The sequence below is a fragment of the Leuresthes tenuis genome, unplaced genomic scaffold (assembly GCF_036924035.1).
Source record: "Leuresthes tenuis unplaced genomic scaffold, fLeuTen1.0.hap1 SCAF_23, whole genome shotgun sequence".
Classification (NCBI taxonomy): domain Eukaryota; kingdom Metazoa; phylum Chordata; class Actinopteri; order Atheriniformes; family Atherinopsidae; genus Leuresthes; species Leuresthes tenuis.
The window spans coordinates 23771394-23789419 of NW_027325377.1; the positions used below are offsets into that span (position 1 = coordinate 23771394).

Here is an 18026-nt window from a genome sequence, read left to right on the forward strand (position 1 = left end):
GCCAGCAACAGGTCTCGCCGCTCTGCGGGACGTAAAGAGGAAACAGGCTGTTGAATGGTGCAATTCAAAGAGCATTCGTCGGCGTTTGATATCACTCATGCAGACACTCACACGCACAAAGGGTGAACAGTCATAGTTGAAAGGTTGTGGGAGCTTTTTTTTATACGATGCGTGTGAGTTTGAGGGCACGTTGACGTGGAGGCATTTGTTTTCATGCGTTATTGGCGCCGCACACATTTAAAGTGGAGCACTGAGTTAATGGTTTCTAACCTGGCACTTCTTTTTTTCCACGAATCCTCCTTTAAGTTCTCTGGCCTGCTGGCTTTGTCGTTTCGACTGATGCCGCCTGACTTCCTGCACCGCTCGACTGGTCTTCATCATCGTCTTCGTCGGTGTGCGACCTTTTGCGCGGACACTCGTTGGAGCAAGAACCTGGCAAACCCAAAATAAATGAATAAATACACGAACAGAGACGGAGAAAAGTTTGTGCCTCCACTTTAAAAGGCTCAAACTCAACGGGGTGCTGCAGATTTTCGCCTGTGGCGCTACAGAGTTCAAACTTCCAGAATTAAAGAGCAAATGGCTTTTAAAAAACATGGTGGTTTATCGGCTGCAGCACTGACACAACTGCTGCTCCGTGCCCCAGAGTTTGCGCCGCAGTGGCACCAGAGACGCGCAGCGGGCTGAAAATGTGACAAACAACAAAAATAAAGTGTGACAGCTCTGATGAAAGTCCGCTTTCCTCACCTGAAGCGTCCAAACGTCGTTTCCGCGAGCCGTTTCCGTCTGACGAGCGAACCGACCGCGTCCTCCTCCGCTCCTCGTCCTCCTGCCGGTTGTTACCGTTGGACGAGCCAGCCTCCTGCTCGGGCTGCCGATTCCCGTGCGGCGGCCTGCGATAAAATTCCGGTGCGTCGCTGTTCTCCTGCCACTCGTAGTTGCCCGGAGAGAGCGGAATCTCGTTCACCGGGTCGAAATTATACCTTTCTATAAAATCCTGCACTTCGTCCCGCGTCACCGCCGCCGCATACCTCCGCGTCTCCTCTCGGTCAGGTGTACCGAAAAGCACACGGCGGACAGGCCTGACGTTGTCCTGCTGCCGCGCATCCACCCTCTCCACCGTGGGGCTCGCATTAGAGAGGCGAACATCTGACATCTTGCTGCACATATGACAGGAAAAACAAAGCGTACAAACAAGAACCAAACCCTTTCAAGCTGCTATTTCCAAGTAGTATTCCCTTCAGACGCAGAGTCACAGGAACGGCGCGTGCATACTCCGCGCGTATCATCCAAATATGCGTAAAAATGTCTCCACAAGGCGCGGGGGGGTGGGGGGTTAACAGAGCCACTCCTGTCAAGTTCGTAGTAAGTCAGATGAAAACACGTTAGGTCATAACAGCTAACATGGCGTTAGAGGGAGCTATGGGTGAGGAAGAAGACTTGACATGAAGGACTAGGCTATTTAAACAGAGAAGGCGATTCGTTGCACGGTGCTGCTCCGAGGGACCGCCCATAGAGCTCGCTTAAAGTTGAACAGGGGTAACGACAACACAGAGCAAAGTCAGGGCTCCCAAGTCTCACGCAATTCACACTTTTCTCAAGCCACATACCCATTTTTTCAGGCCGTGGAAAACGAATTCAAAACCGATGACGTAAGAACAACTGTTAGCAACTTTGCCGCTTAGTCGGCACACTTCGCCGCTTTTCACACACTCTCATTGACTTTTTCTTTTTTTTTTAAAACGACTTGTGACAAATCTGGTCTTTTTTTTTTTTTTTAGACATGCATCCTCAGACTGGTGCATATCCCCCTCACTTCAGAAGGCTTCTGCTCGCACATGCGCAGTGTTGCGCTTGTAGTGCCCAAGGTAGCGGACTTTCTGTCGCTTCAAACTTATTTTCTGGATGATCTTGGTACAAGTAAATGTAGCCGAAACCAGCGTATTCAGATTGTTTCTGAATTATGTCAACGAGGACTTTATCAGACGGCGCTGGGTTGGAAAAATCCGGATTTTATCAGAGCACGGCAAAAGTCTCGAAATACTTTGAAAGTGACCTCGTATTCGGGCTGCCTTTTTAAACAATTTAAATAATTATTTCACCATCTGACAGCAGAAAGAGAAAAATATGTTAATGACAGTAGCGTTATTACGAATTCGGCTGTATTTATATGCAACATGAGGGACCACAGAACAGGACATGGGTATCATGTGTCGGGGCTGCCAAAAAACGCCAAAACTTTATAGGCCCGCAACTTACGCATGAATCTCACCGACTATCTGTGTGTGATCAGTAGTAAACTGAAGCATGAGAAAGTTGTATTCTTTCCTTTAAAGTTCAGATATTATTTGATATAATTAATAGGCATTCTTGTCTATGTTCAGGCAGGATGAAGTGAGTCAAAACAAGCAGATAAATGTCTTTAGTGTAACACGAGATAAGAAAAGTAAGAGTGGAAAAAGATGCATCTCACTGTTAGTAGTATTCCAAGGTCTCGCTCCAGGCTGGTTGTACTATCACATGCATCAATCACCAAATGACTGTGTGAGTGCTGACAGATATGGCTGCTTGATCTGATTTGGTGTCACATAAATGGCACAGTTGATTTAATCAGCGTAACTCTATTCAGCTCCAGCTTTAAGGTTACAGAGGGACACCGTGGCGCTCTCTCTCTCTCCCATTGGTTTTGTACAGGAAAACAACAACAAAACTCCAACTCTGTCTACAATGACATCAGCTCTGGAGCGGAGGCCTTCCGTCATCTTTGGCTCAGTGCCTATCGCTGTAAGACTTTAGCACTGGTGCCACGGGGGTGGTTTGCGTGCTTCACTGGCTGTAATTGCTAATGTGTGCTTAGAATTTAAACACCAAGGCAACAAAGGTTTAAAATGTAATACTTTGAAATTGGAGGCAAATCCACCCTCGGGCTTCTGAGCTTGCATCCCAAAGAATTTGACAAGTCCTCATGTTGAGATTTCTCAAAATTTATTTACAGGATAAACTGGATAAGCGTCATGTGAGAAGTGAATAAAAACAGTAACAGTATGTACTACTTGGCCAGGAGTTCACAATGTCCCAACGTGCACGCTCTCCAGCGAGTGTCATCTGCATTCCTCTGCAGCATTTGCCAGTAAAATGAGTGGGCCAGCCTTTAAAGCCATGCTGTTCCAATTAACCCTCGCAAAGACTCAAGCATCTCGTGATAAATGCAGCCGGGGCCATCTGTTATATAGATGTTATCGCCAGGATCACACTTAATCCATAATGTGTTTATGCTGCTGTAAACTGTGTGCGGCTTTGTACGGCGTGATCCTTGAGCTGGAAACAGATTACGATGGCTCTAATTAGAAGGGAAAGTGAGAAATGAGGCAATAGACCACTTTGTTATGGTCTCACACGCATAACCAATGCTTTGAGGAGTGTTTTTAAGAGTTGGAAATGTAAGGACTCCAACTCTGGAAGACGGCAGATAATGTTTCTCCTGTAGGAAGTAATTCCCCAAAAAATCCAACACTGGTTATGCAGAGCAAATGGCTTTGGACTGGAACCGGCTATTGTTTTTGTGCCTGTGAAGTTCTACTCCCGCCATTTAAAGCGAGGTTTGCGCAGTGAGGCGAGTATTCTTAGAAAAATGATGCAACCGTGCCAGATTCATTCACCAAAACACAAGTTAGTTAAACAGTCACCGCACTAGTTTGAGTCACACTTGAATGGTTGTAATATCGCAGTTTTTCTCTGAACTGGGCTGCACAAGCAGCACATCAAACAGTCGACTTCAATGCTCCACATCCTCACTGATCGAGCTGATTAGCAGTAATATAGCAACAGGTCAGCTTTTATCCTGCAAAAGCTTGTAAAAGAATTTAGAAATACTTAAAAATGATTCCCTCACAATGAATAAATAACACCCACAGGCTCGAATCCAAGCCTCAAACATGAACCAGAACTTTTTCTGGTAGTTATTGTTACAGTTTAGATCAGAATGATTTGGAGTGAGCACGTGGGCTTAACCACACGTTTTACTCCATTTACGGCTAAACGCATGTACTGAGGCGTTTGTTGCAGTCTGGTGAGCAGCTTATGGACCTCTTGTGTCATGAGACGGCAGCCTTTGAACTCTGCTTCTTCTTTGCCAGCTCAGTCTGAATCTGATGGGGGAACTGGTCCAAGTGCTTGTTCACGCACTGCATACAGAACCTCTTGGTGTAGAAGAGACTGCAGTCCTGACAGAGGAGAAAGAAGCAAACAGTTGGAGTGCTGCAGGTTCAAAGAGGCTCCGGTCACATTTAGACACATTAATGTAAAGTGGGAAACTACCACACCAACCTTAAATAAAAACCTATTTAGTATTAACCGTTAAATAGGAAAATATGTTTTTTAAACTCCCTTTGGTGGCACGTTGGGTCATCGAGACATTTACATAATTTTAAAAGATTGGGAGTGAAAAGGGAGCACTATTTTCAGCCTTTAACAACATAATCATATCTTAAATGTCATCTTGCCTACATGCCGTTTTTCTGCAGTGTGAGAGTCCAAAAAGGTTAAAAACTACTGATTTTAATCTTTAACAATAAGTAGTGTGTTACAAGTTAGTATGCATGTGTATCCTCTCCATTTTAAAAGTAAATACAGCTATAAGTACAGCAATAAGCATCTGTAAAATGGATGCATTTTACAGCTTTAAATGGAAATAGATAAACAAAACGGCAGTGCTTTCACCACAGGGTTAACATAAGCGTTTTCAGCGTCAAACACCTTACCGATCCAACACAGACACACGCATTGCACAGGCTGCAGGTGGACCCCAACACTAAAAACTTCTCCTTGTCCGGACTGAAGGGATCTTTAGCCACAAAGCATTCCTCAAGCAACCTGTAAGGCGACAGAAAACCACTCAGGCTTCATTTTATGTTGATTTATGTAGTTGGACAACGGTAGGATGCAGATGCTATTCAAGATATAAGATGCTTTAGGTGCAACATACAATCTACAAAAGGGTTAGTTTCCCCTGAGTTTGACCTTACACATAAACAGCACAAGCAATCTCGTATTCGCTTCGATAGCATTAGCTTTAGCTAATGAGCTAAAGCTAGCTGTCGCACCAGAGCACTCTCAAGTGAGCATTTTCTTCAATGTTCCACTTACACAATAGCTCTGGTGTTAGGTGGTTTCTGACCGTAGTAGGTAAAAGGGGTACTCAAACCACACAAGTGGCATGTAAACGTTTTTTCAGGGTTTTCACTCGTAGTTTGCTCCATCGTAAACAGCTGAAAGTTTGTTCCTGATTATCACTTCCAGTCCTGTTAGCTTGTTTTATGATTCATTAGCGCCCCCAACCGGACTGGGGTAGTAAAGCATCGCACTGTAACTTGTAACTTTGAACTCGTTGTTCAATGATAATTGTTTGGTTGCACAGACCATTATCACCCATAGATTAATTAACGGATCCACCGAGCTCAGGTCCAGGGTCCCAGAAATAACTTATTCCAAATAACAGAGAAAAGGTAACAAAATTAGACTCAAAATGACCACGAACATCATGAGACACATGACCCAAATTATCACTAAATGTGTTAAAATAATATCTAAAACCATTACAGAGACACATCAGACAAAAAGTAGATGCAAAACAACCAAAATGCACAACATAGTTTTCGAACTGAAATGACCAAATCAAACCACAAAGTTTGACATCAAATAAGCACAAACAACCAAAAATGTGCCGACAAATGTGCAAAATTATCTCAGAAAGACGGCAAACTACAAAAAAACTACACTCAAACTCCCAAATGAGTGATAAAACGACTCGTACTGTGTTTCTACTATTGAATAAGTGTAGGACATTAACAAAAAATGTATAACAATAGATCAGTTTGATACATAATGATTTTTTTGTGCTATTAGCAACACAAAAATGTCTTATTGGAACCACTGGGAGCAAAGCCATCATTATAAGTTCTACTTTCTGACAACTTAAAATACACTAAAGTCTTTTGACCAGTGGTGATATTGTCAATAACACCGTCTCATTTGGCAGTAATTCATTCAAAGCATAACAAATAAAACTCACTTGAATATATTACTTTATTTCATGCTATCACATGACATCCTTTGCTTTATTGAAACAGACTGTAATTACATCATTCTGTTTTGTACATGACAATAAAATATAAATCACTTTATTATGACAGAAAAAAATAATTAAAAGGCAAATTAATTCATTAGTACAGGAAATAAGATTCATAACTCCCTTTCAATGTGGTCACCATGTTATATGTACAAAATACTGCATAACCCAGTTTAAAATATTTTTTTAGTATTTAGTGTAAATATCCCAAACTGGCCTTTACATGAGAAAAATCAGAATGGTAGTATCTGTACAAGGCATGTTGTAAAAATATATAAACAGTGAGCTGTCATGTTGTGAGGGTTTTCAACAGCATATGAGAGGATTGTTATAAACATATAACAGAAAACAACAGTAAATCAAGTGGATATCTCCTTATAACAGTATAAATGCTACGGTTTTAGTCGGGTACATGAAATAAAAGGAATCTGAGCTTGTGCAGCACAAGTTTAAGGCACTTTACTAATACTGATGTGGGTCGATCTCTGATTTCAAATCCACGACTCAACCACTGCATTTAGCTGCTATTGGCAGAGATCGGCCCTTCTTTACCCAAATATAGTGCACGTTCAAAAAGATTAGCTGCTTACCCAATCACTGAGGCAGCCACAAGAGCTGCCTGTGCCCCTAAATGAATAGCTCGAGAGTTTAGAGTCATGTAGTCGCAGTGCTGTGCATCAACCGAAGCTGAATGTTATGCTTTTAACAGTAAATGAACATGATTATTGCCACTAACTGTAACACATAACCGCCAGCTGGTTCGTCAGTACATGTCTCTGTATATTTCTTGCAGGAGTGGGTGCAGCGACGTGTCCTCTATTGTCTTGATTTCCTGGACCAACTGCGCATGCTCTGTGACCAGCTCACGGAGGTCAGCCAATTTCTGCAGCAGTCTGGGGAAGAGGAAGGTGTCGTCAGGGTGATTGGCCAGCAGGTGGAGCCGTAGTGCTTGAACGATGCTTTCCTGCAACTGCTCCACAAGAGGTATGTCAACCAGGCCCGGGCGGTCTGAGGGGGAGCAAGACAGTGAAGAGCGTTGAAGAAAAGGACTTTTTTCTTTTAGCAAATTAGGAGAAAGCTGCAAGTTACCTCCACAGCAGATGATGGCAGCCACAAAAAGTGCCAGGTCACTATCGTCCAGGTCCAGAGAGTTGAAACGAGTGGCAAACTGGAACTTTGGCTCCATCATGTCACTGAAGGGGCGCCGGAGGCTCTTGAGGAACTCACGGGTGATGAAGCCTCCACCACGGGCCACTAGGAGGCCATCTTTGTTCATACACGAAGCCAGAAGAGTGAAAAGGGCTTCGTAAACGGCGTATTTCAATAGGGTCACCTGTGGGTAGATGAGAAGACCATAGCATCACTCTGACACGTTTAATCTCCCCTCTCCACCCATGAAATGAACTGGCAGGAAGGCAAATTGCCTCTAAAGCTTTCCTAAATCCACCTGATCGTTCAAATCCAGGTTCTGGAAGCCGGGAACGGCTTTGGCGAACTCTGTTAGCTGTGTGACCGTCTCCACCGATGTGCTCTGGCAGCAGTAGAAGAGCCTGGCTTCAGCCTCCCTCTGCTGGAGCTCCTCACACGCCACAGCCGGGATCACCAGCCCAGCCTGAAGGTTGCTCTCGGACCCCGAATACTCACCCTTTACCATGTGGACCTCCAAAGTCCTCTCAGCAAGCTGGAATGTTTCCATGTCATGAATGATGAGAGGCTGTTGGAAGATGAAGAAGTTGGCTGTGAGTGATGCAGGTGGAAGAGATAAGGAACAAAGAACCGGCTGAAACTTCATTTCTCTTTACCGGCTGGCTGGTTTTCCCAGTTAGAATGAGCCGCGCTTTGGCCTTGTTCATGTTGAAGGTCTTCATGTAGGCTTCGTGGATCTGCCGGACCAGAATCCTGTGGTCAGCCTCCATGGGGCTCTTCACTTCTTGCTCAACCACCTTGCTTTCCTCCTTGAGCTTCAGCTTCTCTGCTTGGGGCATCCGACCAAACCGGATGGCTGATGTGTAAAACATTCCTCCATTTAAAAAAGCCCCGCTGGCAGCAGATTAACACTTGTGTATATATAGAATACATATGCAGAGTAAGTGATGGGTCAGATGGGGTGCAATATGTGTCACTCTGGGCAGAACAGCACAAGGTTCTGGAAGCATCCAGTCAATGTTAAGCATGTGAAACTGGTGCTAAATCGAAGAGGAACATACTGTAATGAACACATGCTACGGATGCTGACCGAGGATGATCTTACAGCATGTAACAATGCTTCAGGCCATTGCTGCCAACGTTTCAGCTTGTGTTATATCGCGATTTCGCTGATTGATTTGTTCGTTTAGTTAATTATTTTCAAGGGCCTAAAATGAAACCGTGTAGAAGAAGAAGAGGAAGCAGATTAGCTGGGAGCCAGTTCTGTTGCGAGTATTTACAGGTGGAAACTGATTAAATAATCTGCTTTATTTACTTTCAAACTAAATTCGTGAATTACTTTTCCAACGCTGTGTCTGGCAGCTCTACTGAGAAGACTTGGAAACATCATTCATACAATCATCTGAAATACAAAGGTTTCAAATATCAAGAAATTCTTATTTTTAAAAATAAACCAGTGGGAATACAACCTCGGATCACGTGTTATTACTTTTCTAATAAAACTAAGTAAACCCTGTAATTCATGAGCTTGTAGAACCACCTTTAGCAGCAACAACCTAAACGTATTGTTTTCTGTGTTATCATCAGTCTCTCGTGTCCACTCCTCTTTAAAATATCACTTCACAGATCTTGTAAGGACAACATTTGAGTCAGGTTGAGGTTTGGCTTTGACTCATCAGCAAAACCTCGATTCTCTTCATTTTCAGCCACCATGTTGTAGATTTTCTGCTGTTTTTGGGCTTCTCAGCCTGCTGCGCGACTCATTTTTAGCCAAGCTTTGGCTGTCAATACGTCTGTCCAAAGGACTTTGGTCCAGAAGTCTTGTGCTAAGCTGTGACGACTAAATGATTCGTCTATAATGTCCTGATTGTGTTATCTTATTTCATCTTATCATCTGCAGTCGTTCACTGAACAGCAGGCAAAGGTGAATTGACCTGAATCATTTCTCTACCATGCAGACCTTTACCCGAGTCAAATGAAATAAAAATTCTACAAACCAAACAACATTACCGTTATGCGACATCCCCACAGACAGACACTTGTGGAATCTGCAGTATTGGCACTTATTTCGGTTCTTCTTTTGGATTTTGCAGCTGCGTTCACACTTATCATACTCCAGCTTCAGTCTAATGGTCCTTCGAAAGAAACCCTGATTGAGAGAGAAAGACATTCGCTGATCAGCTCATTCTGAAGCCTCAGAAACAAAATAAATGTCTGTATATTCTGCAAACTCATCTTTTTACAGTTGTCCGGCTCCACAGAAGCCTGTGAACGAGCCTTAAAGATGTATTTTTCAATATATCTTTTATTTTGGCACAACTCTAAGTACATCTAAATAAATATATTTGTTGTTACTGTTTTGTTATATTTGTTGTTATATTTGTCTTTTTTTGGGGGCCCTTCATCCATCTGCTCTGGTCTTTAACAAGTGTTTTTAAATCTTTTAAGACCACCCTCCCTTAAAAACCCACTTTCTACGAATTGCCAGGCTTTGGGGACTTTGACTTTACTTATAAGCACCGCTGTGGAAAAACTGATATTTGACCTTTTTATTTAGTAGACCTAGAAATCAGCAGAGACAACATGCTACTGCAATAAGGATTCAGCCTTTGCTTTGGCTGCATTCGTTTTCATTCTTGAGTGGAGCTGCGAGCACGCATGTTTAAGCCTGAATCCAATCTGGAAAATGAGAGTGGACAGAATGAACATCTGGAGCAACAAAGACGGCAAGATGTCTCTGTTTGGTAAACATTTGGCTCATTATCTGATTATGGTGCGAGCGATTTGGACTGTGTCTTTAAAGCGCCTTCAGATTATTTTTGTTGTCAATTAGTGCAATATAAATAAAACTGGACTGAAAAAGCAGAATACAAAAATAATTTTGTATCCTGATGTGCATCATTTTCCTTCAGTGAGCAGTGGAGCAGAAGAGCAAGGAAACAGTCTAAAGTTAGAGCTTTTGGCTCACAGGGATTTCTTCTGTAAATACAAGCATCCAACATTAGAACTTAGTATATGCAACAGGTCCATTTTAACTTCATCTTAAACCATAAATCCTTTCATAACTGCTGTTTCAATTCAAATTTTCTAATGTAATACTCATGAAACCGTCACATCCTCGTGTAACAATGCAGATTTGTCTTGGAAAACGGTGGAATTGCATGCTTTTAAAGAGAGATGCGCTTGAAGTTGTGCAGTAAATCTCAAGCTTTCTGAGGAAGATCTCTGATTGGGTGAGACAGCCAACAGCCCTCCAACACACACAGAGGGCACCGGGCCAACACAAGCTAACAGATGTCACACATGTGCCAAAACATATGATCCTTGGATATACACTCACCCACACACATCAATGAAACTTCACTCAGGGCATTTTTCAACCCTCGCTGTCAAGTAGGAAATACGAATTTTCTGCCAATATATCTGGAGCCACATGGTCATGAAATACATCAGCCCTCATCTTGCACAACATCTTGGCTGCATTTATGTTGAAGAGCAGTTTCCACACATTGCTATTAAGGGTTACTGTGTGTCACATATCATTTTTTGTGTCATTTTAAACCAAAAACATCTGGTTTTGTGGGAGAACTGGGTGAAATCTTCATGAATAAGGTTAATGGGGAACTCTGAAGGCCAGTGCATATGGTTTAACACCATACGACAGTCATCAGAAATGCATTACATGCAAACAGAGCCGGGCGAGGAGAAAAACAGATGTGTGTGTTTACAGTATACATGTCCCTGCATGTCTGTGTATGGTAGACCATACAAAACCAGAGGCCAGAACAGAAAAACAACATGTGGGGTAAGTCAAAATGCCAAAGGCGCAAGCTAACACAGAAAGAAAAATAAAGCAAATTCTAACTAACGTGCATTTTCAGCTAAAGATTTAGTGCTTTACCTCTATTTTTACCCAGGGTTTCTCAAAATATCATCACCTCAGACTTAAACCTTTGCACCGTAGTATCAAAGCACATAGCCCTCACATTCCAAATGTTGAGTGCTCCTCTCTTTCAAGTGAGGTGTTGAAAATAATACCCAGAGCCCGTCCAGCACGCAGGATTTTTCCATGATGGCAAACTGTCATCAGTCAGAGAATTTAGGAACCGCGTGCCGTCAGAGAACACCTCTAACAAGTGCTGTGCCCGGGACTTCCACGTCACCGCGACACTACTTTAAAGCAGCACAGTCTGACACAATAATGGGTTGCGAGCCAAGACAGGCAGCTGCTCTGACGGCACGATGAGCATTACTGGTGGCGACTCTGATGAATGAGATGTGAGTCATAAACCAGACCTTGAGGGAAAATGCACAGTTTTGCTGTAAATCTCACAGATGTGCATTGTGCAATGAATCAGAACACAGTGCAAAACTTTATCCTCCTGTTTGTGTCCATCTCTCTTGCTGCCAACAGATCTGAGAATTAATTAAAATGAAAATGCTAATTAACAGACCTGTGAATGGTGAAACAACCCTCACTCGTCAGATACTAATAGTCCCACCAGACTTTGGATAAGGGTCAGAAAGTCACTCAAATATAGCTCTACGACAAACTCGCATTACCTGGCTAACATTGCACTGATAGCCCTCAAAGGCTTTCACACAATCACACGTAGATCTGATGATCTTTGACATCTCCAGCACTTAGGCACACCTCTGAGCTTAGCTAATACAGGCCAAAGACAACTAAGTTCTTACTTTTAAATCTCCATAGTGACAGAGAGCAAGGGTAATATTAAGTATAAGCACAAGAGTTCCACGTGGCAGTGTCAGCTCCACGATTGCATGAGGAGTGAACCAAGGTCATTGCATCCACCACCTCACATGACCAAGCAGCGCGTTTAACAAACTTTCCACTGGCCTCGAGGTCAGGCACCTCTGCATGTGTACTCATCCGAGTGTGTTTGTGTGATGTTTGACCCCTTCGGTAAAGTTGGACCGCTAAATGTAGCAACACAATGGACATTTGCAGAGACAACACACATTATCATCGGTCTGAATAGGACTGTATCTTTATCTATGTTTATACCTTCTTACAGCCTTCACGATCATTCTCTATTCTCAGTTTGCTACTAACATAAACAGCATAATGTTCTTTACTAGAACTGGCTGTTGCTGCACTGCTGCTGTTTAGCATTTCTCACCTTGCAGCCCTCACATGCATGTACTCCGTAGTGGAAGCCTGAGGCTTTGTCTGAACAGACCCGGCACTCAAGGTTGAGGGGGCTAAGGCTCTCCTCTGGACCTGCCAATGCTCCACACACCCCTGACAATGGACTCGAGGCTGGGGTCAAGGTGTCTGCAGGAGACAGTAAAACAGAAAGGACACAATAGTATTGGATCTAATGTGATTATCTCCTGAACAAATTATCAGTTATACTTCTTGTAGACCATAGTCAATTTTTTTATTTTTATTTTAAGGAATAATCTAACATTTTAGGAAATGATAAACCGTAGCCTGCTAGCTAATATAAGCATTTTTATCTTTTTAGTTTGTTTTTATATAGATTTCACAAATCAGTTACATATCATGTCAGTTTATCAACTTTAATAGTGTTTTAACAGTGGACAGAGCTTGACAACATTTAAGCTAAGTTTAATACTAAGCTAAGCTAAACTGACACTTGGATATTGCGCTAGCTTAACACTAAGACTCAAAGAAGTAAGTTAAATGCCTTACAGAGCAAAAACTCTGATTTCAAACTAAAAAGAAAAAAAGTGAACTTTCAAAAGAACTCATTGCTCATTGAAAGAGAAAAATATGACAATACTATATTCATTCCCCATTGAGTTGAACAAAGAAGAAAAAAAAAAAGAAAATCCCACTTAACAGTTTATGTATAATAAAACAATAAATGTTGTAACTGCTAATCTCTAATATCATAAATTAAAACAACTGCAAAAATTAAAACTAGCCAATTAGCAAGCCAAGCTAACACTGGTTTTGTTAGCTTAGCGGTAAATGCTAACGTTAGCTTTTGGGGCTAAAATGCCACAGGTATCTCAGATGAATGGGTAATCAATCAGCATAATGCACGGAGAGACCTCTGTGTGCATTTGTGACATTGCAGTGTAGTTCAAATCCAAGAATTTTGTAACCGAAAGCTCCCTTAAAATACATTCTTTATTGTTTCTAATTTTTTACTGATTTAAAATATTGTGTAAAATTGTCACAGTTTTGCTAAAAGCTTAGTTTTAATCATTATAAGATAAATTAATTAATCAATTAGGCTTTTCTTTTGTCTTTATTTTCACTCTATTTATTTATGTTCTATTTGAAGAAATAACACGCTAAGCTAATGTTAAGGTTAATTTAATAAGTACACAGTATTATATGGGAGAGATAAGTTAAAAGTTACAAGACAGTTACTTAGTCATTCATTGTGCTTAATCTTAACAAGACCATTCAAGAGTCCACTTTGACTCACCCAGGGTTATGGAGCTTTTGATCCCTGATCCAGTGCTCTGATACTCTGTAAAATCAAATCCCAGACTATCCCCTTCTATAGACTGGGAGATGTCTTGAAGATCCTCTATCAGTTCACCACACAGTGAGCTATCCAGGAGGGAGTCCCCCAGTGGGGAAGGGGGACTGTAGAGATCTGCTGCCATCATAGAGATAGGGACCTGAACGGATGGGGATAGCTCCTTCCCCAGCCTGTGAGAAGAGGGTAAAGTTATTACACATTCTCGGATTGGTTTCTTTCATTCATTTTTTTCTTTTTAAACGTCAACGAAGCAATACTTTAACAGGAAAACTCAATGCAGGAGACCTCTAAAGCTATCCTGTGGTAATCAATACTAAGTGGTGCCTCTAAGGATCAGAAAATCTTTAACTTTAACACCTTGAACTCTTTGTCATGTTCCTAAAACCCTTCATAGACAGTCTTTGAAGTATGTAAGGGTAAAAAAAAAAGCCCCCCTTCCAGTCACATCATTACCTCAATGGGGTATAAGTGCTTATTAATGATGCTTAAATAAGTGATGTGAATCAAAGTAGAATCTAAATGAATGCCAGGACCCAGAAGAACTTTGCCCAGAGCATCACACTACCTCCATTAGCTCTCTCTGTTCCAATAGTGCCATCTATGCCATCAACAGCACACACAAAGCATTTTTTTGCCAAGAAAAACATCCCAGTGCTTGACAATCCTTCCCATTAAACTGACATGGCACCGTACAACTTTTTCTATCTCCCCTGAAATGAGGTTTGCACTTCAGGGAGTCTGTAGTAAGGCTGTTCCAGAGGTGATGAGGTGTTGTATACTGACGATGTATCGGGTTCAGGGAGAATCGACTGGTTTATTCCAAGTTCCTGCCTCCTGTTTCTCTCTGTATAATAATTATATATAATTATATAATAATTTCTCGCTGTCATAATGGCAAAATACAGAACAAAGCTAAAGTTTAGACACCAGCTAAGGTTAAAGCCAACAACCAACAGCAGGCAGTGCATCCCCAGATTTACCCACTGAGCACTCTGCTGTCTTTTTGGACTCCTTGGAGAGACCATTACCTCACAAGCTAACCTGGCAATATGTTTATGACATTATCATAAAAGATTTTCATTTACAGCAGCCCAGTAGTGCAGTGTTCCATCAGGCAAAGCTAATGGATGAATGACAACTATGATGTTTGGATACTAATACGAGACAGTAAGGCGGTAGGTTCATAATGTCAGAGCTATTTCATCCATTACCAGTTAGTCAACAGCATCCCATTATTTCAGGGTTTTTTTTTTAAGCACACTAAATCCCAACCTGTCCAGCCAAAGCATACACACTGAGTTGGTTTCTAACCTACGACCATGATTTATAGACCAACAGAGAGTACATACTGCACCCTATATAGAGTGTTTACACTATATGACAGTCTTTTCAGTGTATGGAGACACAATTGTCCATCAGCTTTGTCTCTCACAGATTACTTCTAAGACAGAAGCAAACTGTCTGCTGTTCACTTGCAAAAGTGGTTCTTAATGTATGTGTGGGTGGGAGCCGAGTGGAGCTGGTCCCAGCGGGGAAACGGACATCTGTTTGAGCCATCCCACAATTACAACAGCACCGTCGCAAATGCTCGTGCTTTGTAACGCTCGCTCCAACTTCCTGTAATTCATAGCAACAGATGTCAGTGCTGTTGTACACTCACCCGCCTCCTTTGAACTTCAGTGTTTTTGGCCGTCCAGCCACAATGAATTAGTGGAATCATGCGACGGCGGACGCAAAAAAACACTTAAAACAACAACAATTTGCTGGTGCAGTATTACAACTTTCTTATCTGTGATGCAGTGCTGACAAATCTAATCCACAGATTTTAGTTCTGATCTGAGCACACAAAGAAATGCAAGCCTGCGCAACTTTAACTTTCATTGCCAAAGCTGCTTTGAAGTGTGCTCATTGGACTAGTGCTTTCAATCAACATTTAAGTAAATGCATAAATGCCGTCTTTATCTGTCTTGGTAGCAAATATGCACTAAGTCAACTCTCGCTGCCAGACATGGCAGACGTGATTAATCAAAACATGCTTGCTCTTGTTTGTCTAGTCTTTGTGTTGCAGCATTTCAGGGGACAGGTCCTGACAAAACGCCAGTGTTGGGTTAAGGGGAAATACAATGTGCGAGTGTGTGTAAGAGTAGGGTGTATCTGTTGGGATTCATACAATAAGGAGTGTAAAACATAAGCCCCCTTTGCTGTTAGAAGGATTTTGAAACAAGGGAAAGTGACGCTGTGAGGGACGGTGCTCTGAGACAGCAGCTGGGCAGGAGAGAGGCTTTGATGTAAAGAATCTGCCCTCTGACACAGTGTTGCCCCTGACTGCCAGCACAGATTTCTCAAGGGCCAAGTCTAGTACTCTGAGCAAAACAGCCAAAAAAACAGCAGACGGTTCCTGGAGTTTTTGTTGAATGCATGGATGGATTTTAGGTCCCGAAATACATGTGAATAAATCACAAATCGCCTCCAAATCTATACTCTGGTGCCATCGAATCTAAATCTGGAATCTCATGCTGTCAACATCCGTTTAAAGTTTAGCAGCAAATATTATCACTCATCTGAGATATTTTGGATTTGGAGAAATGGCAAACTTGACGGGTTCAGCTTCTAAAATGTGAGAATCTGTGGGGATTAGCTGATCTGATCGAGCATTTCAAACAAGATTATTGATTTCCTCGTGTAATAAGAGTCCTTTGCAGAAATAACAACAAACAGGTCAAAGTCTCAACTGGGTTAATTAACTTTATTTCCCTTTCCCAAGAGGACTCGGGGCCCAGCCCAAGTTTCCCCACCATCTCAGAGGACATTGTGTTTGAACTCCCAGATGAACTATAATTCCAGACACTGTGCTCTATCTTTAGGCCACAGGAGAAGTGGAAACAGGAGCTGCGGACACAGACGCCTGCTGGACTCAACAAATCACGTTACCAGATGACACAAAGAATACAACCGACCAACAAACAAGACACAGCTACTGTGCTGAAGGCCACCCATTCACGCCCTTCTTAACCCTGCTAGAATTCACTTACTGAATATTCAGAGCCGTTCAAGGTAGTTTTGACCTCTCTAACGCCTTTCTGCCTCTCAGATTAAAAAAAACGGTCTAAAAATCAGCTGGTGGGTTGAGATATGAGTGAGATCTGCTTCTCAGGACTGCTGCTGATCAGGCTGGAGGATGCAAGGTGCTCCACCACAGCTTTTGAGTTGCTTTGGCATGAAAACACTTGAGGATATCGGGTGTTATTTTTCTGCAGAGAACGGATAGAAGTTGGTAGCTTCTATGTAACAAATGCTTTCTTTCTGCGTAAGTGAACAGTTAACTTTGCTGAATCAACAAGCAATGGGCTGGAAAGCCTCTTAGTAGTTTACAATCGCGGTTATATAACAGCAGAATTTTGGAGTAAAGGCTGTGAAATTACCTCAGAGTCTGCTTGATATTCGAAGCATTGTCAGATCACGTTGCTGGGTGGACGTCTGTGTGATATCAGAGGAGGGAGGTGGTGTTTTGATCCCGGGACGCGCAGATCCTGACCGGCTCCGTAAATACCTTAACGCGTCGCCTCCCGCCCTGCTGTCACAAGTCACGCTCATCCTCTGCAGGAAGTAACGTCGTGAAGGACGGCGACACGACGTACGTAACTACCGACACACCTATAGCTTTAACCAATCGGCGCGCGGGGACCAGATGGCCCCCGAAGCTGGTTTTACTCGTTTCATTTTTGGCACCACAAGCGCTTCCTGGTGGCTCACCGAGGCGTTCAGACATGTTTGTCTCTTTTATCAGCTTATAAAAGGTTGATTGAGTTTAAAAATGCATTCAAAATTAGCTTTATAATTAAAGTAAATAATATATTATTGTAACTAAACAAGGCATCGTGTGACCCATCATGGGGGAATTATTTCCGTAAATGCGCAATTAAACTCAACGAACTGGTGTGAAATGTATTTTATTTCCGAGGTAATGATAGTTTTCTGTCTGAATATTTGATCAGAGGGTAGTTTTGGGTGGATTATACATTGACTGCTGATTGATAAAGTGTTTCAGTCTGCTTAAACAGATGCGCTCCATCTTTCGGCTTTATTACAGGGAAAACTCGACTTCTTTGCTGCTTTACAGTTTTTTTTCCACAGATTTTCAAACTTTTTGATTAATGCATATTTTGAAAGTGTGAAGCAGTGAACCTCAGACAACTAATATATGAGATTTACAGCTAACATGTGTTTTTAACTGCAGCAAACCTATCTTAAATACTTTTTCTTAT

General features: G+C 42.2%; 2 protein-coding genes and 1 pseudogene across 2 annotated transcripts; all 3 read right to left on the reverse strand.

Annotated features, from left to right (window-relative positions):
- Positions 1–277: 277 nt before the first annotated feature.
- Positions 278–1698, reverse strand: LOC140282658 (uncharacterized; annotated as a pseudogene).
- Positions 1699–2971: 1273 nt separating this feature from the next.
- cdpf1 (cysteine rich DPF motif domain containing 1) lies at positions 2972–5307 on the reverse strand. The gene is made up of 3 exons (XM_072377177.1): positions 5146–5307; positions 4761–4872; positions 2972–4223 (listed from the first exon to the last, which is right to left on the reverse strand). Exons 1-3 carry the CDS (start codon positions 5256–5258, stop codon positions 4095–4097), a joined length of 354 nt encoding a protein of 117 aa, XP_072233278.1. The 5' UTR covers positions 5259–5307; the 3' UTR covers positions 2972–4094.
- Positions 5308–6070: 763 nt separating this feature from the next.
- pparaa (peroxisome proliferator-activated receptor alpha a) lies at positions 6071–17368 on the reverse strand. The gene is made up of 8 exons (XM_072377904.1): positions 17184–17368; positions 13702–13931; positions 12418–12572; positions 9284–9422; positions 7930–8129; positions 7575–7841; positions 7217–7460; positions 6071–7135 (listed from the first exon to the last, which is right to left on the reverse strand). Exons 2-8 carry the CDS (start codon positions 13886–13888, stop codon positions 6891–6893), a joined length of 1437 nt encoding a protein of 478 aa, XP_072234005.1. The 5' UTR covers positions 13889–13931; positions 17184–17368; the 3' UTR covers positions 6071–6890.
- Between the last annotated feature and the right edge of the window lie 658 nt (positions 17369–18026).